At 36.0% G+C, this 26544-nt stretch overlaps 2 protein-coding genes across 2 annotated transcripts in view; one reads left to right on the top strand and one right to left on the bottom strand.

Moving 5' to 3' along the window:
* Positions 1-26026, bottom strand: part of LOC109276536 (complement factor H) — a 111195-nt gene extending 85169 nt beyond the window's left edge. The window contains exons 1-3 of the mRNA XM_053908993.1: positions 25750-26026; positions 2178-2363; positions 1731-1836 (exon numbers count right to left, since the gene is read on the bottom strand). Coding sequence (XP_053764968.1) covers positions 1731-1836; positions 2178-2363; positions 25750-25807 — 350 coding nt within the window. The 5' untranslated portion in view covers positions 25808-26026. The remainder of the gene's footprint in view (positions 1-1730; positions 1837-2177; positions 2364-25749) is intronic.
* On the top strand, positions 18611-19063 carry LOC109276537 (60S ribosomal protein L36a-like). The gene has a single exon (XM_019465578.2). It carries the CDS (start codon positions 18636-18638, stop codon positions 18951-18953), a length of 318 nt encoding a protein of 105 aa, XP_019321123.1. The 5' UTR covers positions 18611-18635; the 3' UTR covers positions 18954-19063.
* Positions 26027-26544: the final 518 nt, after the last annotated feature.

Raw genomic sequence — 26544 nt, 5'->3', positions numbered from 1 at the left:
TACATCCCTTCAGGTAGGTAAAACAATCTCTCTAAAATTTTTAAAATAGCATAAAATTGATGTTTGCTGATCTTGCATAGTCCAAGGACTTTTATTTCCCTGATGAATATCTAGTCCTTGGTGGAGGCCCAAGCTGAGTGGCAGAGGCAGTTACTTTTATAGAGTCTTTAACTGAGTTTGCCCAGAATTCATACAAGATGAAGGAAGCAAAGATGAATTAAGTGGAGCCAGAGTAGGAGGTAAAGTATGTTGCTGACTTTTTCACCAAATTATAAATATTTATTGCTGAGGTCTAGGGAATCTAGTGGATGAAGTCTATGAGTTTTGATCCCTTTTTGCGAGGTCCAATATGGAACCTAGAGGGGTCAGACAAGCCTGTATTGAAAGGGATGTTACAGAAATGAACAGTGAGGTAATTGGAAAATTTAAGCCCAGATGTCTTCATCTATGTGTTCATGTATAAGAAGTCAGCAGCAATGATTGAAAGTTGAACTAAAAATATGTTTGAAAAATCTCAGATAGTGAACAAAGCCTAAAATTGTTAAGAACTAAGACTTATTGGGTGTCTGCAATATCCCAAGAATGTTTTGAAGGTCTTCAGCGTGTGTCTTATTTATGTTTTTCACCAATCCGATGATGTACCTGCTATGTTTCTACTTTTTTTTTTCTTTTGAGAGAGAGAGACAGACAGAGAAAATGTGAAAGTTGGGAAGAGGGGCAAAGGGAGAGACAGAATCCCAAGCAGGCTCCATGCTCAGTGCATAGCTTGATGCAGGGCTCAATCCCACAACCCCTGGGATCATGACCTGAGCCAAAATGAAGAGTTGGATGTCCACTTGACTGAGCCACCCAGGTTCCCCATGTTTCTACTTTCATAATTGAGGAAATGGGAGTGATGGGATATTAAAAATGATACAGTTATTAAGTGGTGAATTTCGGGGGATGCAGGCTTATTCCAAACCCTAACTTTTAAAATATATTTTATTGCCTCAAATCAAGAAATAAATGAGAGAGTAATAAAAATCAATTTGTAATTTTGATCCTATTTTTATATATGCAGTATAAACTTGTAATGATGCTGTTTTTCCAAAGTATGAAACTTTCTTCAAAACAATTTGTTGACCTGGGTGGGCATAACAGGAATAAAGAACACTTAAGAGGTATTACAGTGTTAAGATTAGCCATGAAAATCCAGCAGGAGTTTAGAGAACAGAGCCAATGATTATGAAGGTAGTAGCACTTTTGGTCCATGTGATAAGAGTAATTTTCAGACCATGGAAACTTAAATAATGGTAATTATTATTACTTCAGTGTAAAATATTTACTTCTTTTAATTTTTAAAAGCTTAAATCAGTCATGTAATATGATTTTGTTACCATTCCCACTGTCCCTGACATACTGAAATCCCATATACTCTGCACATAATAGAATATAGTCAGGACTTGTTGGAATAAATCCTAATTTATATGTATACTATTTTCCAGCCCTCCTAGAACTACACTTTCTCAGCATAATTATGATTCATTTTAAGTTTTCAATGTTGAGAAGATAATAAGGTATCCAAATATAATCATTTCCATTATAATTTTTCAGGCTACTTGTTACGGTACTTATAAAAATGCTCATAGAAAAATAAAGTAACCTTAAAAATACTAATCAGTACAGTCCCTATTTACTATCTAAATTATAATCATCTCAATTATAAATCTCTTTTCATATTGACTACATACCCTTCATTACATGTGTAAACAACCTTTGCACCATATTCAAACTTTTCTCCTCTTTCAAGTTGAAAAGTACCAAAACGTGTATCTCCAGGATGTCCACAGGGCCTTTCTAAAATGAAAAAAAGAATATAATTTTATTAAGTAACACAGGAAACACATTTTATGTAGGAGTTCAAGGAAAATGACTTAATATTACATCAGAGGACATAATTGAAGATATGGAAAAGTGAAAAATGGCAAAGTTATCATTTTATTATTAAACTTATCTATATGGTTGGTTTTTTTTAATTTTTGGAAGATTACAACTCCTTATTAAGAATAATGATGGTATATTATTTTGTATTTAAATGATAATTGTGATATAATTCAGCTAATAATTCTATAATATCAAACATTCAGTGTTTTCAAACTAAAGTTTTCACAAATTTCAGAAATGTATGAATTACTTACTCTCACATGTTTTCAGTGGATTAAGAGCCACCCATTGTCCATTCCTGCATTGCATTATAATAGATCCAAGAGTTATATATCCAGGTCGGCATTTATATGTAGCCTGAGTTCCCTCTGGATAGTCTTGTTCAGACCAGACACCTGACAAAATTTCAGTTTGTTTTCTTGGAGGAGGTCCTTTACAATCTAAAAACAATAAACAAAGTAATTGCCTAAAGTGTTTATTTAGGTTTACAATATGTTTAGTTTATTTTTGCTTTTAAAAATACCTATGCTGTTATATGTCCATCCAAATGTATGTCTTAATATATATATATATATTTTTACCTTACAGAAATTGAATTTACATAAATTTGTAAAAATAGATTTCCATAGAGATTGCTTTACTTTACTTTATTATTTTTTTATCAAAATAATGATATTATTTGTTATTTTTATCACTACTTTAGACCTGAAAATAAACTGACAGCCTGAAAATGTATGCCACTTCATGAAGATTGTGGAACAATAGTGATATCCATTGTAGAGAGCTAAAAGTAACTTATCCTTGGTGTGCCTAAGTGGCTCAGTCAGTTAAGCATTGGACTATTGATTTCAGTTCAAGTCATTCAGTTCAAGTCGCTTTTTGTGAGATGGAACCCCACATCAGGCTTTGTGCTGATAGCACTGTGCCTGCTTGGAATTCTCTCTCTCCCTCTCTCTCTGTCCATCCCCCTCCCCCACCACCACTTGCACTGTCTCTCTTTCTCCGTCTCTCAAAATAAATACAAAATCTTTTTAAAAAATGACTTATCCTTTGGGGATGCAAGGACAACATACACAAAGGTCATCAATGGTGAGAATATTGGCAAAATCTGCCAGTTGGAATTTCTGTACCAACAGAAAGTTGAAAAATGAATGTAAGGGAACATTTGCTACCCCTGACCTCTTAGCCAGGGAATATAGGTGAGATTTTATATTATTCTTAACTGCTGCACTGCATTCTACTATTCTTCTGTTGATTTGGAAAATACTCGGTGCTATTCTAAGTTCTGAAGAAAAACAATAAATTTAAAAAGAGACAAAGTACCTGATCTCAAGTGTTTCCACTCTACCAGGGAAGTTAGTTATTAAATAAGTAATTAAAGACATGTACAATATGCATTACAGGTAGATAAATTCTAGTTAGTGAAATAAAGTGTGGTAAGATGATACAAAATTGCATGGGAATATTCCAAATATGACAAAATAGATTGGAACAAAACAACATCCTACCGCAAATTGGAAAAACAATAACAAACTCTGTGTGGGGAGGGCGGGGAGCAGTAGGGGTGTTTTCATGTGTGTGTGTTGAAAGGAACTGGAAATCCTGGAAATAGTGAGAAGAAAAGTGATTAAATGAACTAAACCAAAGTGGGAAAGGCCTCCTTTAGCAACATATTGTTTCTGGCCATCTCTTACCTGGTTATGTTTGCCAACTCTGGGTATGGATTGAAGATTAGGCTTTGCCTGAATGGAGGGATGTTAATGAGGGAAAGAAGAAGCAGACACTTTTGGAGGTATGACTAACAGGAAAAATTCTGAAACCTTGCAGAATGAGGATGCTCTGCTGGAGCCTAAGAGTCGAGTAAAAATTCCTATAGTTTCATAGAAAAAGTCCCAATAAGAAAAAGATCCTGCTTCAAATACACACCTGTATCCTCATCAAAACAGTTGCCAAATTTGAAAGTCACTCAGGGTGAGATTAAAGAACAGAGGTCAAAACATCAGAAAAGCAGGATAAATCCCTCAGAGTATTTTGGGATGGATGAAGATGAGACCAATCAGATTCTTGATAAAAAAGCAAGAAGGTCTTTACTTTTAGACTTTTTAAACCAGAAGTGGACTGACTCAAACCAGAAGTGCAACTCAGACCCATCTGAGCTCATTTCTTGATTAGATCAATAAAAAGCAAACACTCTTGTCAATCGGGGTGGGGGGACGGTAAATAATATGAACATTTACATTACATTTATTTCATATGAAATGTATGGCTTTGTATAAAAAATTAAAAGATACATAAAGAAGCAAAAAATGTGATAAAAAATGAAGCAAAAACAAATGGATTCTGGAAGCCAGACACTCATATTCAGATGTTGGAATTAGTGTCAAGGTCACTAAAATAGCTATTTTAAGTATGTTAAAGGAACGACAGGGAAACAATAGATAAAATAAATTTTAAAAAACAGATATTCAAAAGAAAATTGAAACTATAAAAATAACCATGTGTTATACTAAAATTACAAATAAATATCTGAAATATGGATACATCGGATGGTCTTAAGAGCCAAACGGACACAGCAGAACACAAATGTATTAAACTTGAAGAAGACTAATGTAGAAATATAAAAAATGAATACAGAAAGATAAGAGTGTAGAAAACACCAACAACAAACAAAACAGAGTGCAAGAAATGTGTGAAGCAAAGTGATACCTGTTTGTTTAATTAAAGTTCCAAAACTAGAGGAGAGAAAAGACAAAAATATTTGAATAAAAAATAGCTAAAGTTTCCTAAAATTGATTAAAAAAATATCAACTCTCAGGTCCCCAGGGAGGACCTCTGAATGGGGATCCCTGTGCAGTACTTGGCAGAAGAATGGGGACAACTAGGGGATGGGGGTGGGCTTTGTGTCAATTAGGCAGAACTCTGTTGTCCTGAAACACAAACTCTTAAAAGCAGACAGAGAAAGAACACATTTCTGTCAGAACAATGAAAATAGCAGCCATGTTTGTAATAGTAACTACTGAAGCATGAGGACATTAGACATGCCAGTGTGCTGGCATTTCTAAAGTGCTGAAAAATGAACAGCAATAGAGAACTCTGAACCCAGTAGAAATATACTGCAAAATGAAGGAGAATAGAAACACATTCTCAAACAAATAAAAACAGAGAGCATTCAATAATAGCAGACTGACACTAAAAAACAAACAAAAAAACAAACAAAAAAACCCTACTAAAACTCTCTAGGTTGAAGGAAAATGATCCCATAGATAAGCCAAAAAAGAGTAAGAATAAATGAGCAAGACTGAAGAAAATAAACATATGGGTTAATAAAAAGACTACTGAAAAATAATAAATAATGTGCTATGTATATTTTAACACAATTGAAAAAGACCATTGACTTAAAATCAGTAACAATGTCTTATAGTGTTTATAAAACATTCAGAAGTAAAATACATAACAATAATAACAAAAATTTCAAGAGATAACAAATGAAATTAAACTGTTTTAATGTTTATATAGTTTAGAGTATATTAAAAGTATTAATTTAGTGTAGACTGTAATAATTTGAGTATGCTTACTGTAAAACATTAATATTAGGAAATATATAACTAATAGAAATTATATAGTGAGTTAGTAAAGAACATTTCATTAATATTTTATAAAGGCAGAAAAGGAGGAATAGAACAACAAAGGAGAGATGACATGAAAAATAAATGGCAATATGTTACGTTTGAGCTTAACTGTCTCAGCAATTACAATAATGTAAATGGATTCAGCACTCCAATTAAAATATAAACACTGACTGGAGGAAAACAAACTAAAACAGAAGTGTATGCTGATTACTCTTAATAAAATGGGATAGATAAGGTGAAAGTAAATGATGAAAACTGATACATTATAAAAATATTAGTCAAAAAAGGGTTAGTATGTTAACATCAGACAAATAATAATTTAAGGTAGAAAGTATTGCTAGATAAAAAGAGGGTCATTTCACAATAAAAGAGCTACTTTAACAGAAAGATGTAATAATTCTAAATGTGTATAAACATTTAGAATGATTGCTGGAGTTGGCTCACACTGACTCACAGAAGCTAATTATACACATCTCTTCCCAATACAGTATTCAGTGATGTCACATTTGTAACTTGAAATTGACCATATCATGAGTATTTACACTATATGAACTGGTGCATTCTATAAGTCAAGACTCTTTCCTTTCTTTTTTGTTTAATAGTTGATTGTTATATAATTGCCAGCATGTCACTGTACATAAATGTAATAATATGTCTTCAAGATATAATAGAAGTAAAAGAAGTAAACAAATCTGTCATAATAGTTTGAGATTTAAATGTACTTCAAGTGTCTGGTAAACAAGCAGATAGACAAATAAGGATATAGAATGTATGACAATTATTAAACAAAGCAATCTTTTATATAGTTACAGAATGCAACCTTCAACAGCAGCAGATACATACTCATTCCAAACACACATGGAATATTCACTAAAATAGACTATAGGCAAATCTCAATAAATTTCAAAGGATTGAAATCACTCTAAGTATATTGCCTGACCACTAGATATTGCTAACAGAAAATCACTGGAAAAATCTCAAAAGTTTTGAGGTTAAGCAACACTTCTGAATCACTCATGGGCTAAAGAAGAAACCACAATACATATTAGAATATAAATTGAACTAAACAATAATGAAAATATGATATATATCAAAATTTGTGGCATGCTATGAAGCTGAATTCCTAAACTTTACACCTGGGAGCCCTGTCCACAAAAGCCCTGCATCCTGACCTCAGGGAATGCAGGGAGGTATCTGGCTCTGGCCAAATTTTCACCCCTTCCCCCTAGTGGATATAGGCAGTGATGACTCAGGAGGCAGGATCTCACTATTGCTAGGAGATTTTAAAAACCTCAAGAGTTCTCAGGTGCCTGGCTGGCTCAGTCAATAGAGTATGTGACTCTTGATCTTGGGGTTGTGAGTTTCAGCCTTACGTTGAGTGTGGAGATTACTTAAAAAAGAAAATCTTTAAAGCAAAACAAAACAATCCTCCAGAGTCCTATAACACAAGCATGCAAAAAACCCCCCAAAACCCCTCCAATCTCAGTTTATAAAACTAGTTGGCTTCACCAGTAACTTATATAAAATATGCAAGGAGAAATAACGTTGCTATTAATATCTGAAATAGCTAGTGAGAAAAAATTTTAGTGGGTAAAGGACTTGAATAAATATTTCACCAAAGAGAATATCCAAGTGATCAAAAAACTGATGAAAAATTGCTCAAACTAAAAATGAAAATGAAAACCATAATAAACCATGAGTAAAATAACATGATACAGGGGCGCCTGGGTGGCCCTGGTGGCAAGCGTCCAACTTCAGCTCAGGTCATGATCTCATGGTTCTTGAGTTCAAGCTCCGCGTCGGGCTCTGTGCTGACAGCTCAGAGCCTGGAGCCTGCTTCTGATTCTGTGTCTCCCTCTCCCTCTGCTCCTACCCCACTCACACTCTGTCTCTCTCTCAAAAATAAATAAACATTAAAAAAATTTTTTTTAAATAACATGATATTGGCAAAAATTTAACAAGTTAAAAAATCCCACCATTTGGATATAATGTGGAACATTAGGAACTGTTGGTACAAAGAAAAATGGGAACCACCACAATAGAAAAGAATTTAGAAACTTGTAGTGAAAATTCAAAGTATGCATTGCTTATTACTTGGAAATTTTACTCCTAGGAATACATCACTGAGAAACTAAGACACATGTGAACTAGATTTCATGTGTGGCAATATTTCTAGCATATGATTTTTAATAGCCAGAAACAACTCCAATATCCATCAGTAAACAAATAAATAAATAAATAAAATTTATGGTATATTCATGCAATGGAATAGTCCACCCAATGCTACAAAATGACCTGAAAAGAAACGAAATAATAATCACATGAAGTAAAAGACACATAGGTGACTTTTTAGGAATATTTCAACTAGATACAATTTAAGAACAAACGTACATATTAGGGATGTGTACATAGGCTGTAAAGCTATTAAAGAAGAGCAAAAATGTAATTACCAGAAATATTAAGATAATGTTTTCTTCTAGAGCAAAGGTAGGGTTATTGACATAATAGAAACCCATGGGGATTTTCAGGGATGCTGGGAATGTTTTGCTTCTTGACATGGTGATTTATTATGTTTGTAATATGGTAGATTCATATTTTATTCACTCATATATTATATTTCACAATAAAGGTATTAAAGTAACAGAATCTGCATTTACAGTATGATTCTTATTTTGCAAAAAATTAAATGACATATAAAGAGATCACAGGATGTTAATATGAAGCTCATGCCTACACATATTTTTATTTTAGAGAGGACGGAGTGGCAGAGGGAGAGAGAGAGAGAGAGAGAGAGAGAGAGAGAAAGAGAGAGAATTTTAAGCAGATTTCACGCTCAGCACAAAGTCTGAAGCAGGACTCGATCCTAGGACCCTAAGATTAAGACCTGAGCTGAAACCAGGAGTCTGACACTCAACTGACTGAGCCACCCAGGCACCCCGTAATTGCTAATATTTTTAATACTGCTTGCTGCTTAATTTAGGTATAACTACCCTTGATATTAGAGTGACTACAGGAAGACCTAAGAGGGTGGGGTAGCAGAAGGACTGATTGCCTTATCCCTTGAACACACTAGATAAATATCACATCATTATGAACACCCAAGATATTGATCTGAGGACTGACAAGAAAAATTGCATAACTAGAGGGAGAGAAGGGGCCACATTGTGGAAGGTAGGAGGTGTGGAGCAATGCTTTGGGGGAAAAATCGATCATGGGTACTATGGAAGAGAGCCTTGGTCATGGAAAGAGGAAAGGAGAGAGAGGGAGGGAGGGAGGGAGGGAGGGAGGGAGGGAGAGAAGAGCATACAGGGACTGGCACAAGGAAAACGACTGGGAAAATGAAAGGGGCTGATTTTTGTGAGTTTTTATGACCAGTAGAGCTCAAATACTGAAGGTTTAGAAGTCTTCTGCATGGCTGGTGTGAAGCCCTGAGGGCACTGCAGTGCTCCTGTGAAGAAGGAGAGCAGATAGGCCGAGGGGGCAGAAGGTGCTATTTGAGGATCCTCTGGGACACATTGTGAAATATGGTTCCTCCTTTTTAGAGTACGTGTTGGAGAGGTGGCATTCCCTCTCCCCAGGACAAAAGAACTGGCAAGCACTATTTCTCTCCCCTGCCTCTCAACATAGGTGCAGAGACACCTGTTGAAGGTGGCTAACCCAGACATCAGCTCTTTGATGTGCTTTACTCCAAACCCACAGCCCTGTTCTGTGGTACAACTGCCCTTCTAGGACAAACCTACATCAGTCTCAGTGTGGCATGACCTTTCCCAAGAGGACCAACATGCATCTGCACCATGCCAGGTCCCTAAAATTTTGAGTTTTAAAACTCAACCAGCCTGCCTGGGATAGAACACAGGTGCATTGTGCTGCCAGGCAAGCAGAGAGCCCAGACATAGTCAGGGTGAAGGCAGGAATCTGAAGGACAACTGGGACACATGACTGGAGATTATTCCTTCTCCAGGAGGGCATTCTGGACAGTGGTGGGCATGATGTCCCCTTTCCAGGAATGAGGGACAGGGCTGGCACCATTTCCCCCTCGCCACCCCTCAACATAAACTAACTTCAGTAAGCAGCACAGCATCAACCTGGCGGCCTAAACCATTTATACCAAGTCCCATACCCCTGTGCTCTGAAGGTGCTTCTTTACTGGGGCAGGTGTGCCTGAGAACCAGCTTTGTGGGCTTCTGCCCCCAGAAGACCAGCACAAACTCCCCCACATGCACCATGTCTACTGACCATAGAGTGCTGAAAAGCTTCAGCTCTAGTGGAAATAGCATCAGATCTCTTTTAGCAAGCAGACCAGAGCAGACCTAGTTAAAACTTGCCACACTCTGGCCAAGGTCTAAATATTACCCACTGCAGGCAAGGAGAAACTCTGCAGAGGAATGACCTATAGGAAAGAGCAGCCAAAACACAGCAGCACACTGCAGACACCAGAGGCACTTCCTGAAGTGCTAGGTGCTGGACAGTGCATGACTTCTTCTGTATAAAGCCATTACTCTGAAGAGTAGGAAACATAATAGGCTTTCCTAACATACAGAAGAAGACAGACCTAGACAAAATACCAAGACAGACGAATTAATCCTAAAAGAAAGAACAAGAAAAGGTTACAGCCAGGGATCTAGATGAAACAGATATATGTTTCATCTATATATGAAAAAGAAAACAGATATATGTTTCATCTATATATGAAAAAGAAATATGCCTGATTCAGAGTTTAAAGCAACAATCATAAGGACACTAGCTGGGGTTGAGAAAAGCGTAGAATGCACCAGGGACTCCCTTACCACAGAGATAAATGACCTAATAACTAGTTAGGCCAAAATGAAAAATGCAATAGGTGAGATCTGAAACCAACTGGATGTAATGACCATTAGGATGGAAGAAACTAGGAATGAACCAGTGATTTAGAAGATAAGCTTATGAAAAATATTGAAGCTGAAGAAAAGAGGGAAATAAAAATATTATACCACAAATGTAAAATTAAGGAACTCAGTGACTCCTTAAAGTGTAATAAGATTCATATCAGGAGTCCCAGAAGAAAAAGAGGGAGAAAAGAGAAAAGGCAGAAGGATCATCTGAGGAAATTATAGCTGAAAACTTCCCTAATCTGGGGAAGGAAACAGACATCCAAATCCAGGAGGCACAGAGAATTCCCATCAAAATGAACAAAAGCAGGCCAACACCAAACATATTGTAGTTAAATTCACAAAATATAGAGATAGAGAAAAAATCCTAAAAGCAGCACAAAAGAAGTCCCTAACTCTAAAGGGAAGATAAATTAGGCTAGCAGCAGATCTCTCCACAGAGATTTGGCAGGCAGAAGGGAGTGACATGATATATTCAATGTGGTGAATGGGAAAAATATGCAGCCAGGAATACTCAATCCAGCAAGGCTGTCACTCAGAATTGAAGGAGAGATAAACAGTTTCCAAGACAAACAAAATCTAAAGGAATTTGTAACCATTAAATCAGCTCCACAAGAAATATTAAAGGGGACTCTTTGAGTGGAAAAGAAAGACCAAAGCAACAAACTTTAGAAAAGAACAGAGAAAATCTCCAGAAACAATGGCAAAACAAATTAAAAAATGGCACTAAATTAATATCTATCAACAATCACTCTGAATGTCAATGGACTAAATGCTCCAATCAAAAGGTGTAGGGTATCAGAATGGATAATACAACAAGACCCATCTATATGCTGCCTACAATAAACTCATTTTAGACCCAAAGACACCGGTAGATTAAAAGTGTAGATTAAAAGTGAGGGGATGGAGAACCATTTATCATGCTAATGGATATCAAAAGAAAGCTGGAGTAGCCATACTTATATCAGACAAACTAGATTTTAGACCAAAGACTGTAACAAGAGATGAAGAAGGGCACTCTATCATAATAAAGGGGTTTTCCATCAAGATCTAACAATTGTATACATTTGTGCCCCCAACTTTAAATGCCCAAATATATAAAAGAATAACAAACATAAAGGAACTCATTGACAATAATACAATAAAGTACGGTACTTTTATACCCTACTTACCAATGGACAGATAGTCTACACATAAAACCATTAAGGAAACAATGACTTTGATTGACACACTAGACCAGATGGACTGAACACATATATTCAGAACATTTCATCCTAAAGCAGCAGAATACACATTCTTTTTGAGTGTGCATGGAACATTCTCCAGAATAGATCACATATGAGGTCACAAATCTGACCTCAACAAGTACAAAAAGATTGAGATCATAGCATGCATATTTTCAGGCCACAACCCTATGAAAGTTGAAGTCAACAACAAGAAAAATTTTGAAGAGACAACAAATACATGGGGTTTAAAGAACATCCAACTAAAGAATGAATGGGCCAACCAGGAAATTAAAGTCGAAATAAAAAAATACAGGGAAAGAAATGATAATGAAAACACAACAGTCCAAAAACTTGGAAAGCACCAAAGTAGTCCTAGGAGGGAAGTATATAGCAATACAGGTCTACTTCAAGAAGCAAGAAAAATCTCAAATACGCAACCTAACCTTACACCTAAAGGAGCTAGGAAAAGAACAACAAACAAAGCCAAAAACCAGAAGAAGAAGGGAAATAATAAAGATTAGAGCAGAAATAATGTTATAGAAACAAATTTTAAAAATCATAACAGATCAATGCAACCAGGAATGATTCTTGGAAAGAATTAATACAATTGATAGCCCCCTAGCCAGACTTAACAAAAAAGAAAAGAAAAAGTACCTAAATAAATAAAATCATGAATGAGAGAGGAGAGATAACAACCAACACCACAGAAATACAAACAAGTATAAGAGAACATTATGAAAAATTATATGCCAACAAATTAGGCAATCTGGAAGAAATGGATAAATTCCTAGAAACATATCAACTACCAAAACTGAAACAGGAAGAAATAGAAAACTTGAACAGACCGATAACCAGCAAAGGAATAGAATCAGGAACAAAAAATCTCCCAAACAAACAAAAAAGTCCAGGACCAGGGGAATTCTAACAAACAATTAAAGAAGAGTTAATTAATTCTGGGGCACCTGGGTGGCTTAGTCAGTTGAGTGTCTGACTTCAGCTCAGGTCGTGATCTCGTGGTTTGTGAGTTCAAGTCTCACATCAGGCTCTCTGCTGACAGCTCAGAGCCCACCTTGGATCCTCTGTCCCTCTCTCTCTGCCCCTCACCCACTTGCACTCTCAAAAATAAATATTTTTTTTAAGTAAAGAAGAGTTAATACCTATTCTCCCCAAATCCTTTCAAAAAATAGAAATGGAAAGAAAGCTTCGAGACTCGTCCTATGAGGTCAGCATTACCTTGATTCCAAAACCAGACAAAGACCAAAATAAAAAAAGAATTACAGGCCAGTATCCATGATGAACCTAGATGTAAAAATTCTCAACAAAATACTAGCAAATCAAATCCAGCAGTACATTAAAATAATCATTCACCAAGATCAAGTGGGATTCATTCCTTGGCTGCAAGGATGGTTCAGTATCCACAAATCAACATGGTACACCACATTAATAAAAGAAAGAATAAGAACCATATGATCCTCTCATTAGATGCAGAAGAAACATTTGATAATATCAATATGACAATATCAATTCTTGATAAAAACTCTTGGGGTGCCTGGGTGGCTCAGTTGGTAAGTGCCTGACTCTTGATTTTGGCTCGAGTTACGATCTCAGGGTTGGGAGATCAAGCCCCATGTCAGGGTCCTTGCTGGGTGTGGAGCCTGCTTAATATTCTCTCTCCTTCTCCTTTGTCCTTCCCCTGACTTACATGTATGTTTGCACATGCTCTCTCTCTTTCTAAAAAACAACAAAAACAAAACAAAAACAAAGAACTCAACAGAATAGGGAAAAAGGAACGTACCTCATAAAGGCCATATATGAAAGACCCACAGCTAATATACTTCTCAATGAGGAAAACTGAGAACTTTTCTTCTATGGTCAGGAACAAGCTAGGGATGACCACTCTCACCATTGTTATTTAACATAGAACTAGATGTCCTGGTTTCAACAGTCAGTCAAAAAAGGAGAAAAGAAAAGAAAAGAAAAAAGAAAAGAAAAGAAAAGAAAAGAAAAGAGAGAAAGAAAAGACATTAAAAATCAACAAGGAAGAAATAAAACTTTCATTATTCACAGACAACATGATACTTTATACAGAAAACTAAAACACTCCACTAAAAATTGCTAGAACTGATACACGATTCAGTGAAATCACCGGATTCAAAATCAATGTACAGAAATCTGTTGCATTTCTATACACCAACGATGAAGCAGTAGAAAGAGAAATAAAATAATTCACCCCATTTATATTTGCACCAAAACCCATAAGATACCTAGGAATAAACCTAATCAAAGAGGTAAAAGATCTGTACTCTGAAAACTATAGAACAATGATGAAAGAAATTGAAGACGACACAGAGAAATGGAAAAATATTCCATCCTCATGGATGGGAAGAACAAATATCATTAAATGCCTATAGCACCCAAATCAGTCCACCCATTTGCTGCACCACCAGAATTTTTCACAGAGCTAGAACAAACAATCCTAAAATTTGTATGGAACCACAAAAGACTCTGAGTAGCCAAAATAATCCTGAAAAATAAAAGCAAAGCTGGAGGCCTCACAGTTCCAGGCTTCAAGCTGTATTACAAAGCTGGAGTCACCAAGACAATACTGAGATAATACCAAGATAGTACTGGTACAAAAACTGACACATAGATCAGTGGAAGAGAATATAAAACTCAGAAATTGACCCACAACTATATGGTCATCTAATCTTTGACAAAGCAGGAAAGAATATCCAATGGAAAAAAATATACAGTCTCTTCAACAGTGTTGGGAAAACTGGGCATTAACATGCAGAAGAATGAAACTGGACCACTTTCTTATACCATACACAAAATAAATGCAAAGTGTATGAAAGACCTAAATATGAGATGGGAAACCAACAAAATCCTAGAGAAGAACACAGGGGGTGCCTGGGTGGCTCAGTTGGTTGAGCGTCTGACTTTGGCTCAGGTCATGATCTCGCGGTCTGTGAGTTTGAGCCCCGCGTCAGGCTCTGTGCTGACAGCTCAGAGCCTGGAGCCTGCTTCGGATTCTGTGTCTCCCCCTCTCTCTGCCCCTTCCCTGCTCATGCTCTGTCTCTCTCTCTGTCAAAAATAAACATTTAAAAAAATGATATTTTTGTGTAGTAAATAATACTTGTGTGAGATTTGATATGCAGTATTTTTTCTTTGATGTTTTAGCAAACTTTTAGCACATTTATGTTAGGGAACTTGTAATAAATGATTCCACATTACAGCTTTGATTTTTCGAATTTAAGTAAACATTCTGGTTGTCCACTAGATGGTGCTAATATCCTACCATAAAACACCACAAACACCTCTTTGGATTCCCCCACTCCCAAAGAGCCAGATTTTTTGTTGTTGTTCATTTTTAAATTTAATGTTCATGTGTTCACATGAATGTTTTATGCTTAATTAAAGGCTAATAAGTGTGTTTTTCATTTTATAAATTCATACTTCATGGCATTCAGATTATTGGGAAAATAAGTTAAGTTTCAAACAAAGATGCCAATATTTTGAGTTACGGAACTATTTTTCAGTAATATATTAACATTTTGATAAATAGTTCCTTATCCTATTAAGTTAATGCAAGGTAAGAGTAATAAAGCTTTTATCAATTAATTTATTCAATTTAAATTATTTTTTTAAAACTAACGAATCTTCCAAAAGAGTAACCCATCTTCAGAACATTAAAATAATCAACACACACACACACACACACACACACACACACACACACTAGACCATTAGGTAGCCTGAAGCAAACACATTTTCTTTTGGTTATATTTCAAGATAATATATTTATACCACTAGTTCTTGAGTTTTCAAATTTGGTTAATTGCTTTTAACAACCAGATGGAAAAGACAAGGATACATGTCTTTCACATAATCTTCCTGTTACAGCAAATTCTCGGTGCCCAGTAAAAGACAAGAGACACACACTTGGGAAATCAGGAAAGACTGTTTCTCACCGGTGCCAGCCCAGCGGAGTCACCTCCAAAGGCTGACTGCTGGGTCCTGGTGCTGGCCTCCCTTTATGGGTAGCATTGTTGGGGCTCAAGGAAGAAAAACAAGGGGAGGGGGCTCTTACCAATTGTGCTACATGGGCAGTTGGCGGGTGCAGGGGGCAAGCAAGATTTCGGACGCCAAAAGCATGCAAGGGGAGTATCCAACCTTGGACATCTGGCTGGCCCCCTTTTGTATCTGCTCTCGCGAGATTTCCCTCTCAAGACATCTGGCTGGCTTTTTTTTTTTTTTTTTGGCCGGCTTTCCTTCTCATTCCTACCAGCTTCTCACAATATTTACTGTGTATATATATTTACTGTAGAACAAAAGTTCTCATATCGATTACCCTTTCAAATAATTCTTAAAATTCTGATGCTTTTTCCATGAATTTAAATGGCATCTCTTGACTGTAAGAAAACGGTATCACTGCCCCCTACTCCATTTCTCCATCTTTCCACTGCCATATTCAAAATTTTAGTTCTGATTATGATCATTTGCCACCTTGACTAAGAAACAGCTGCTAACTAGTCTCCAAGCCTCCATACTCCACAGGGTTACACAGGATTTTTTTTTGCAAAATTCGTCATGCCAGTCTTGTGATTAAAATCTTTGGTGGCTTTTGCTTTCACTTGTAAGACATTGTGAACTCCTTACCTTGCCCTTGGAATGCCTTTTCTGGCTCTTGCCATTCTCTCTGATGTCATCATGTCACCTACCATTTATGCATCACACCAAAGCCATCCTGGTTTGTTTGTATGTTGTTGTGCATGTCAAATGTATTTTTTCCTTTAGGTCTTTTGGTTGTTTTCTCTCTTGGAACGTGTGCACCAGAGACTCTTGGTGCTTGCCTTTGTCTCATCTTTGGGGCTCTTCTGAAATATTGTTTCCCCAAAGTGACCCACTTAAGACTAGCCCAGCTAAAGTCTCTGTACCCCAGTCATTTTTCCCCGGCCCCTACCTTACTTCCTTCACAACATAGTTCACGATTCATTATTACTTTTATGTTTACAAGCATTTCGTCTATCCCCCAACACATGTAAGCTCCCAGAGAATAATGACCATCTCCTTCCTGTTTTACAGAATGGAGCGATTTTCTTTAATACGAAGATCTTCTAACTTCAAATTTACTTCCTGATAACTTTTGTTCTTATCTTCAATACACTGAATAAACTCATGTTCTAACAAAATATTTAAATGAGTCACTATCTTTGTTCTAGCAGTAATAAAGCAGATCTTATGACATGACTTTTGCTTGTCTGAATTGACCAAAAAACCATTCAAGCTCAGTTAAACCACATTCTCAGAAAAGATTTTTAAGGTTAGAGTGGGAGAGAGCCAAAGCATAAGAGACTGTTAAAAACTGAGAACAAACTGAGGGTTGATGGGGGGTGGGAGGGAGGGCAGGGTGGGTGATGGGTATTGAGGAGGGCACCTTTTGGGATGAGCACTGGGTGTTATATGGAAACCAATTTGACAGTAAATTTCATATATTAAAAAATAAAAAAATAAATAAAAAATAAAAAAAAATAATAATAAATAAATAAACGTTAAAAAAAAATTAAAAAAAAAAAAAAAGAAAAGATTTTTAATTAAACAAAAAGTTATTTTACCCCATGTAGCCAAATTGTTGGCATGTATGAATAACAACTGCATTTGCTTGAATTAAGTTGGCAGTTCTTGAAGAAACAGGGCAGGGGGCTTATTAAATAGGTAACACAAATATATTTCAAAAGCATACAAACATATTTTAAGGTAGGACTTAGCTTTTGACTTCTTTTTTTTTTTTTTTGAATAGCCATCTCTCTCCACAAGTTCTACGTTAATGAATGAACTAATTTTTCTTATGTCTTAAGTATTACTTAGGTTTAAACAATGAATATTTCACCTTATGTGTTTTGTAGTCATCTAATGCCAGTTAAATGATATACATATATATATACACACACATATATATATGCGTGTATATATACATACATATATATATATGCGTGTATATATACATACATATATATATGTATATATACACGCATATATATACATATACATACATATGTATAAAACACCACCTGATGAACTTTTTATTCTCTTGATCTGATTTTAAAATTTAAAATTATTCTGGGGAACTTGGGAGGCTCAGTGGTTTGAGCATTTTACTTCAACTCAGGTCATGATCTCAGGGTTGGTAGGTTCGAGCCCCAGGAAGAGCTCTGTGCTGACAGCTCAGAACCTGGAGCCTGCTTTGGATTCTGAGTCTCCCTCTCTCTCTGCCTCTCCCCTGCTTGGGCGTGATCTCTCTCTGTCTCAAAAATAAATAAATAAACATTTAAAAAATAATAAAAAATTATTCTGTCCCAGGGCACCTGGGTGGCACAGTCAGTTGAGTGTCTGTCTCTCAATTTTGGCTCAGGTCATGATCTCACAGTTCGAGCCCCGCATTGGGGTCTGCACTGACAGTGCAGAGCCTGCTTGGGATTCTCTTTTTCCCTCTCTCTGCCCTCTCCATCACATGCATCCTTTCTCTCTCTCTTTAATAATAAATAAACATAAAAAAGATATAAAAAATTATTTTGTCCCTAAATGAGAGTGTGAATAGATTTGGCAATTGATAGGAATAGGATTGATTTTGCTTTAATTTGAGGGACGCAGTTACAAAATTTTTGTTAAAGTTAAAAACAAATATCCTTGATAGTTTAATAATCATCACTTACTGAATTTTTCCACTTTCAAATTTTAAAGGGGCATGATTAACATACAACACACACCTAAATACTTGTTTTTAATGTCAATATATCTATAAACTATTATTTGAAAAGTGTTCTTAATTGAATAAAGTAAATCATGATAAAAGTATATATTTGAGAAAACATTAATCAAATGTGTACCAGATTGTTTTGGTAGACTCAAGTTGGGCTCTTTGCACAATTTCTCTATTTTTCTAAAATTATTTTGGTAGCTCTTTCTGTGCCAATAGTCTTCTTGCAGCCATGGTGAACGTTCCTAAAACCTGTCGGACTTTCCGCAAGAAGTGTGGCAAGCACCAACCCCACAAAGTGACACAGTACAAGAAAGGCAAAGATTCTCTTTATGCCCAGGGAAAGCGGTGTTATGACAGGAAGCAGAGTGGCTATGGTGGGCAAACTAAGCCAATTTCCCAGAAAAAGGCTAAAACAAAGAAGATTGTTCTGAGGCTTGAATGTGTTGAGCCCAACTACAGATCTAAGAGAATGCTGGCCATTAAGAGATGCAAGCATTTTGAACTGGGAGGAGATAAGAAGAGAAAGGGCCAAGTAATCCAGTTCTAAGCTTCATATTTTGTTATGTTATGAAGACAATAAAATCTTGAGGTTATGTTCACTTCATTTGGTTGCAGTTGGTCTTTTGAGCGTGAAATAAGCTAGCGCCCTCAATAAAATTCCCTTTGTGGAGAAATTTAAAAAAATAAATAAATAAAATAAAATTATTTTGGGAAAAAAAGAACAGGAGATACTACTTTTTAAGTAGCCTAATTTCTAAACTTAGTAGGCACTAGAATATATTATAAAGCAAAACTAAAAATCAAGGTGGAAAATGTAAATCAAGGAGCACCTGGGTGGCTCAGTTGGTTGAGCATCCAACTTCCATTCAGGTCATGATCTCACAGTTCAAGAGTTCAAGACCCCCCACCGTCGGGATCTGTGCTGATAGCTTGGAGCCTGGAGCATGCTTCGGATTCTGACTCCCTCTTTCTCTACACCTCCCCTGCTTGCACTCTGTTTCTCTCTCTCTCAAAAATAAATATTAAAAAAATTTTTTTTAAGAAAAAATAAATCAAATGGACAAAATGGAAATAGCAAAAATAGATATTTTATGTTAAATTTCTTTCCTATCTTCTCATTGGTATATATGAATATTAGTTACATATGCATATACATGATATGATCCAAATAACTTTTCAAAATAAGATATATTCAGATTATTTTACAAATAACACAAGAATAATTAAAGATATGTGGCAAATAATATATACACCTCTATAGAGAAAATATCAGTTGTAATGAAGTTTAAAAAAAAACAAACTCGGGGGGCGGGGGTTGCGCCTGGGTGGCTCAGTCAGTTAAGTGGCCGATTTCAGCTCAGGTCATGATCTCGCGGTTCACAAGTTCGAGCACCGTGTCGGGCTCTGTGCTGACAGCTCAGGGCCTGGAGCCTCTTTGGGTTCTGTGTCTTCCTCTCTCTCTCTGTCCCTGCCCCCCTCAAGCTCTGTCTCTGTCTCTCTCTGTCTCAAAAATAAATAAACATTAAAAAATTTTTTTAAATAAAAAATAAAAAACAAACCTCAGGGAAAAGCAGATAGAGATTACATTACACTATTAAAGCATTTGAAAAAATAAACTTACACTTAAAATTTTTTTAAATATGATTATGCAATTTCTTCTTGAAATTTTAACAACGTAAAGACCAAGAAGATAATTCCAGGATTATGAAAAGCAAATGGGAGAATAGGTCATAGCAATAAGAAATTGGGCAGAATACAAGAATGCCATAATTAGGATTCAAACAAGTTACTATCAGGATACAGCTTGCATATATCTCTGAAATCAAATTTCTTGAAATGTGTAGTATTTGGGTCGCTACTACCTAATGCCAATTATTGTCCAAGTCAAAATGGTAGCTTCTTAAAGTAAATTGTTAGTATATATTGACTAGTTGCTATAAAAAGGAGCTTAGTTACAGGGTGATATTAAAATGAGGACCTTTAAAAACTGTAGCAGGAATGATTTTGCATCTGAATAATTATGATAATCTTGAGGATAAGGATTGAAAAAGAAAAGAAGAAAAACAGCACACACTATACCCAAATTCACCTGAAGTACTTGTGGAATTCTAACTGATGGCAGATTTAGAAAGGTGGGGATGATCACAATCCTCCATTTTTACAGATCTACTATGAGTCCTTTGTAAACACAATTGTTGTTTCCTCAGTTTTTTTTGTTTTGTATTTTTCCTTTTACTTTTTAAGGAGGGGGCAGGGGTAGAAGGAGAGGGGGAGGGAGAGAAAGAGAGAAAGAGAGAGAGGGAGAGAGAGAGAGAGAGAATCCCACCAGGGTCCATTACCAGTGTGGAGCTCCACACGGGACTCGATCCCAAGACTGAGATCATGACATGAGCTGAATCAAGAGTCTGATGCGTAACCAACTGAGCCACCCAGGAGCCATGTTCCTCAGTCTTGAATGTCCTCCTCCCTGGCATCCTTATTTCCATGACTCCCATCCAACCTTCAAAGCCTACCCAAGATGCCATCGTGACCCTGACAGATTTGGCTCTCTTCATTCCACCTCTTACAAACAAACTCCCCAACCCAATCCCACTCCAGACTCTCATTCCAACTTGGATTTCTTGCCTCCTCTAAATGATCCTGTAGTCTCTCTTTTGCTTGTCTCCATCACAATGCTTTATACAGTAAAATACAATATGTTGATGAAATACAATAATCATTCCTTTTGTTTTCCCCACTAAATCGCCTTTTGGTAAATGCTAGTCCTAATGCCTGGCACTTAGCAGGCACTTGGCAGTCACTCAAAAAGTGACCATTGGATGGGCAAATAAATGAATGAAAGAATGAATGGATGAATATGAGCTCTTTTGGAACCTTTCCATTATATCCGCAGATTGCAGGCAACCCATGGGAAGAGCACAGTGGACGGTAACCAATGTAAAAGGTAAGACATGAGAACACATGTGCAGTGATCTCAAAGCTCTACTGCATGAACCCAAGAAACTCTGCTATCTGTAACTCCATTGTACCTCTTGTCTACATGTCTTAATTTTGAATTTATGCCATAATTTTGAAGTCAGGAATCATTTTAATTTTGTTCAAAAAGGCTTTTGGGAGCCTTTGAAGGAACATTCTATAATCACTTTCCTATCTATTACATTTTTGGACAACATGGTTTGAGAAACTTGGCTCTCTCAGTTAAAATGTCCAAACACATAAAAGTGCTCTGTCAAATATTTTTACCCCTTTCCTTTTGTTCTTTTTTTGTGATATTTTCCTAAAATATAGCACTTTTTACCTCAATTACATCATCTCTTATTTATGCACCATATTCTGAAACTATTTAAAGTTGTTAAGATATGGGTAAAGAGCACATCAGGTAAGTGAGCACAGGATAGACTGGTTGGGAAAATCTTACATCCCGGGCAGGTAGGGGATGGTGTGTGGGGTGAGGGAGAGGCATAACTGGGAAGAAGAAAAAGTGCAAAGGTTGTATAACAATGAGGGATTGAGCAAAGTGGATCGATGTAGACTTTGGCAGAAACCCTAGCTATCAAAGGCCAAAGATGAAGAACCTACTAATTTATGTGTCATTGGGGGACTTACTTTCAGTTAAGAACAATTTCAGCAATACTTAATAATTCAGTTCTAGTTTAACATTATATGCAGGCAGAAGAGTAGCATATGGATTCTCCAAATATGTCTACATTAAAAATAAACAAGGCTTGCTATGGCACACCTCTCCCTCTCGTGACACTCCCGGGGCATCTGCTCTGACCCTTCTCATCGTGCTCACTGTCACGCTTCACCCATTAGATCTCCACTTCCCAGGGGCACCTCACCTTCCAGAGTTTCTTAGTCCTGTTCTTCACCCTCATCATCCATTTCTAACTTTCCTCACTAAAATTGTAATACAGAACTTTTCAGCTTATAATAATTCACCATATATTCAGTAAATAATACTATATTTAACTGTTCTAAAGTATTCAGAGTATTTTTCATTCTACACAAATTTCAGATTTGTTGAATTTATATGTGTAAAACATTTTTTTTAAATACAATTTATATTTTTTAATGTTTCAAAATTTATTTTTAGAGATAGAGTGTGAGTACTGGAGGGGCAGAGAGTGAGAGAGAGAGAGAGAGAGAGAAATCCCAAATAGGCTCCAGCTATCAGTGCAGAGCCTGACATGGGGATCAACCCCACAAACTGTGAGAACATGACCTGAGCCAAAACCAAGAGTCAGATGCTTAACTGACTGAGCCACCTAGGTGCCCCTACAACATTTTCAAAGAAAAGAGGATATTGAAGGCAGTTGGGCTATTGCACAACCTTAAATTACATCACATAGGTAAACACCACACAACTATTTCTGAAAACTTGGGTTTTTTGTGAAGGGAGAAGAAGAAGTCTTATTTATAACTTTGGAACTGAAACATAGAATTTAGGATTAAAAACCATCACCTCAAGTTCTGGATTAGATAACTATGTATAACATTCACACATACTTTATAAAATAGTACTTTTAATTAATTTATAAGTAATTCTTATGATTTACAATATCAATTATTCTTCCCACTTAGAGTTAACTCAAACTTGAAACCATCTTGCATTTGAAACAATATATAAAAATTATTTTGCTTTACTTTCCAATAGAAGAGAATCTCTCTAGCTTTGATCTGTAATATATTTTAAGTCCTGAAAGAACATTTTTTGCCCTTTAAGCCTCCAGAAATAGATAACACCTATATCTCTCCAAAAAGAATAGCCAGTGTGTACTTGGACATGTTTCAGTAGGTTTTAATTTTTTCACATTTCTCAGCCAAGAATTTCTGGGCTGGGGTTACTTTCAAAGATTATACACTTTTGAGACCCGAAGTCTAAATGGTCTACTTGAAAAGCTTGGTCATAATATATCCCAGAAAACAGAAACTATGTGGTAAGATTGAGGGACTGTTATTCTAAACTTTGTCCTGTAAATATGACCAGTTCTTAGCAGCCTGTGGTGATTCGTTCAACTGAGATGTTTTACAAGGAAACAACTAATGTTTCTACACGCCTGGCAATGGCAAAGCAGAGAGCCTATTGCATCGAAAAGGTACTAACTGGTCTCCATGAAACTTGAGCCAATAAATTCTTCCTATGGGCTATCATTCCTCTTTAGAGTGAAGAGGATTTTTTGAGGAATGTTCACTCTGAACAGGACAGAGGCAATTTATGAAATGTTAAAACATTAAGTCTGGTTGAGTAAAGCAGATTGTGCTGGTGTTCCAAACTGTTTCTCAATTCCTCAATTTACTATTCAGTATTCAATTTAGTATTTCTCAATATCTCAATTTACTATTTCATATTTATTTCTACATGGGAAATAAAGCCAGAGGCAACTACTGAAGGATATATAGATATTTTTAATGAGCAAGGCTATCTTGCTGAGTGAAATTTGCTAGGTATGGTAGACTGATGGAAGTGGCATTTCAAACCAGTTTTAGAACTTTTTGGCAAAGAAGGAATAAATCACAGTTCTATATCTGCTGAAAATTCATGTAATTTTTTTCCTACTCACTTGTGCATCATGTGTGCTTTTGTGAAAATCATGAGGCTAACCTAAGGATTGCTTTAAATAGTAATGTTATACTTCCTCTGTTAGGAAGTAGCCAGAAATGGTGAGTCAGCCTCACCATAGTATGTAGAGTGCTAATGCCCAATTCACCAGCAGAAATGGATGCCACATTTAAACACATTTTGATGAAATAGAAAATACAGGTGAAATGAGTCAGCTGGAATTGATTATGTAAGTAAGGAGCTTAAATCACTATTACTTAATTTTTAATACATGCTTTATAGCACCCGATTTTAAAATTTCAAATTCCACTTTGTAATCACTTAAACAGTTTAATTAAACTTGGCATCAATCCTTGAGTTTTAAACATGAGCTGGAAAGAAAACAAATCTTCCTTACATGACAAATGATGTCTACATAAAGCCTAGGCAAACAATATGTAAATATTGAGACACTGAACATACTCCTGCTAAAGAAAAGACAAAAACACTTGTGTACAGAAAAAGATGTTTGTAATGGTTTGTAGCATTAAGAGTGTTCTGGAACTCTTTGCCAATACAATAATATTTTACATTTGAATACACACTGCAATATTTACATATGCAGTAAATACGATTGTATAGCTAGTTTAAAAGGTGGCTGGATATAAGGTTTCTGAACTAAAAATCAAGCAATAGCATATCAGACTGTGAAACTAAAAATGCTCCGTGTCTCAGAAAAAAAAAAATTAAGCATATTTGAATAAATCTTAAAAAAATAACTGAGGAATATAATTAAAGAGAGATACCTGCCTTCATTTTCTAGATTGAAAGACCATCAATGACAGAGCTTTAGTGTTATTTGTTGGTATATTTCAATGCTTAGAGGCTGACAGGAAGCAAGCATTCAAAAAAACTTGTTGACTTAGTGAAATGTTTTGGAAATTTGTGAATGATAGGTAACTCATTTGTTTTAAAAATGTCATTCAAAAAAAGTAAATCAAATAGTATCACATAGTTTGCTATCATGAACTAGAAACCAAATTCCATCCAAAGAAACTTTTTAATCTATTGAGAAGTAGTGTTCGAATTAAATTTAATTATATGTCTAGAAATCGCCTTACTAATGCCAGAAAATAAAAACTTCTACATTCATATTCACTATTCTTAAGACTGGTCTTCTAGAATATACCTCAAATACAACCACAGGAAAACACCCATTAGAATATTTGGATGTACAAACATTGCATATTCATTTTTTTCAAATTTATATGATATATTCATGCCAAAGGTACAAGTAATGCTTGCTTGTCTATAAGACTTTTAAGGCCGTGACAATAACAGTTGTAAATGCTAAAGGGATTCTTCTTTAGAAAGAGTTAACATCTATATCTGAGATAAATCTAGTCATTAGATGATTTGAAGGTTTCTATTGTCTAATTTCTGTTCTGGTTCTATATATGTTCATATGCTTCTTAATACTTTCACAGAAAGCATTTGGGTAAAAATTCCAAGCATAAAATTATGTTTTATGATAATTACAAGGGAAATGCTTATATTACAGCTTTCAAAACATTAAAACATGTTTTGAATTTTTACATTAAATAAAATTATGATGAATAATCACATCATCTAAATAAGCTGCTTCTATTTTTTGAAACTTAACAATGTCAAAAGCCACTCACACATTAAGCTACAGAACAGTAATTAAATCACAATCTAGACCAAATTCCTAATACCACTGTGAAAAGCATAACAGAAAATGTTTTATAATATAGAAAAGGCTTTCTTTTTTCACTCTTACCTTCTGCAACACAAACAGTCCACCACATAAGCCAAACAATCTGTGCTGGAAATCTCATTTTGAGGATCGGTTAGGGGCACATTTAATAGCCGACACTGCTCACACTATGTCAGCTGCTCTTCTGCTAAAAGTTGTGATTAGAGCAGGAAGTGAGACACAGTTTGGGAATGAAAGGGATTACTAGATGCTCCGCCCATCAGAAACTTTTGCAAAGTAAAAGAAAAAATCGGTTACAAGCCCCAGCAATGCCAGTGTTGGAATCAGATTTTCACTGTATTCCCACTGAATGTTAATGCTGTGACCTGCTTTGATTTGTTTTTATAAACCCAGGCATGTTCTCTGCTGGAATGTGCTCAGGTTCTTGGAATGTGCAAGAATGTGTAACCGGTGATAAACTTTGGATTTCATTAACTCTCTAATTATTCAAACCCATTCAGGTCTATCATGTGTAAACCTCAAAAGAAAATAATAAAAGCTCCTTTAAAAATCATTTACGGGGGCACCTGGTGGCTCAGTTGGTTAAGCCTCTGACTTCAGCTTAGGTCATCATCTCACAGCTTGTGGGTTCGAGCCATGAGTCAGGCTTTGTGCTGACAGCTCAGAGGCTGGAGCCTGTTTCAGATTCTCTGTCTCTCTGTGTCCTCCCCTGCGCATGCTCTCTCTCTCTCTCAAATATAAATAAACATTAAAAACGAAATCATTTACAGAGCTTGACGTTAGGCAACGCTTTCACAAACAAGACCCAGACAACGTGAGTGAACTTTGCCAAGAGTGCAGTGCTGGTTGATATTTGGG

The sequence above is a fragment of the Panthera pardus genome, unplaced genomic scaffold, assembly GCF_024362965.1.
Source record: "Panthera pardus isolate Hobbes unplaced genomic scaffold, ASM2436296v1 HiC_scaffold_21, whole genome shotgun sequence".
In the NCBI taxonomy this organism is placed as follows: Eukaryota; Metazoa; Chordata; class Mammalia; order Carnivora; family Felidae; genus Panthera; species Panthera pardus.
This window is presented reverse-complemented; position numbering and strand designations above follow the sequence as displayed.

What these genes read in the sequence shown, in the direction of transcription:
- LOC109276537 (XM_019465578.2), top strand. Translation starts at nt 18,636, where the DNA reads ATGGTGAACGTTCCTAAAACCTGTCGGACTTTCCGCAAGAAGTGTGGC.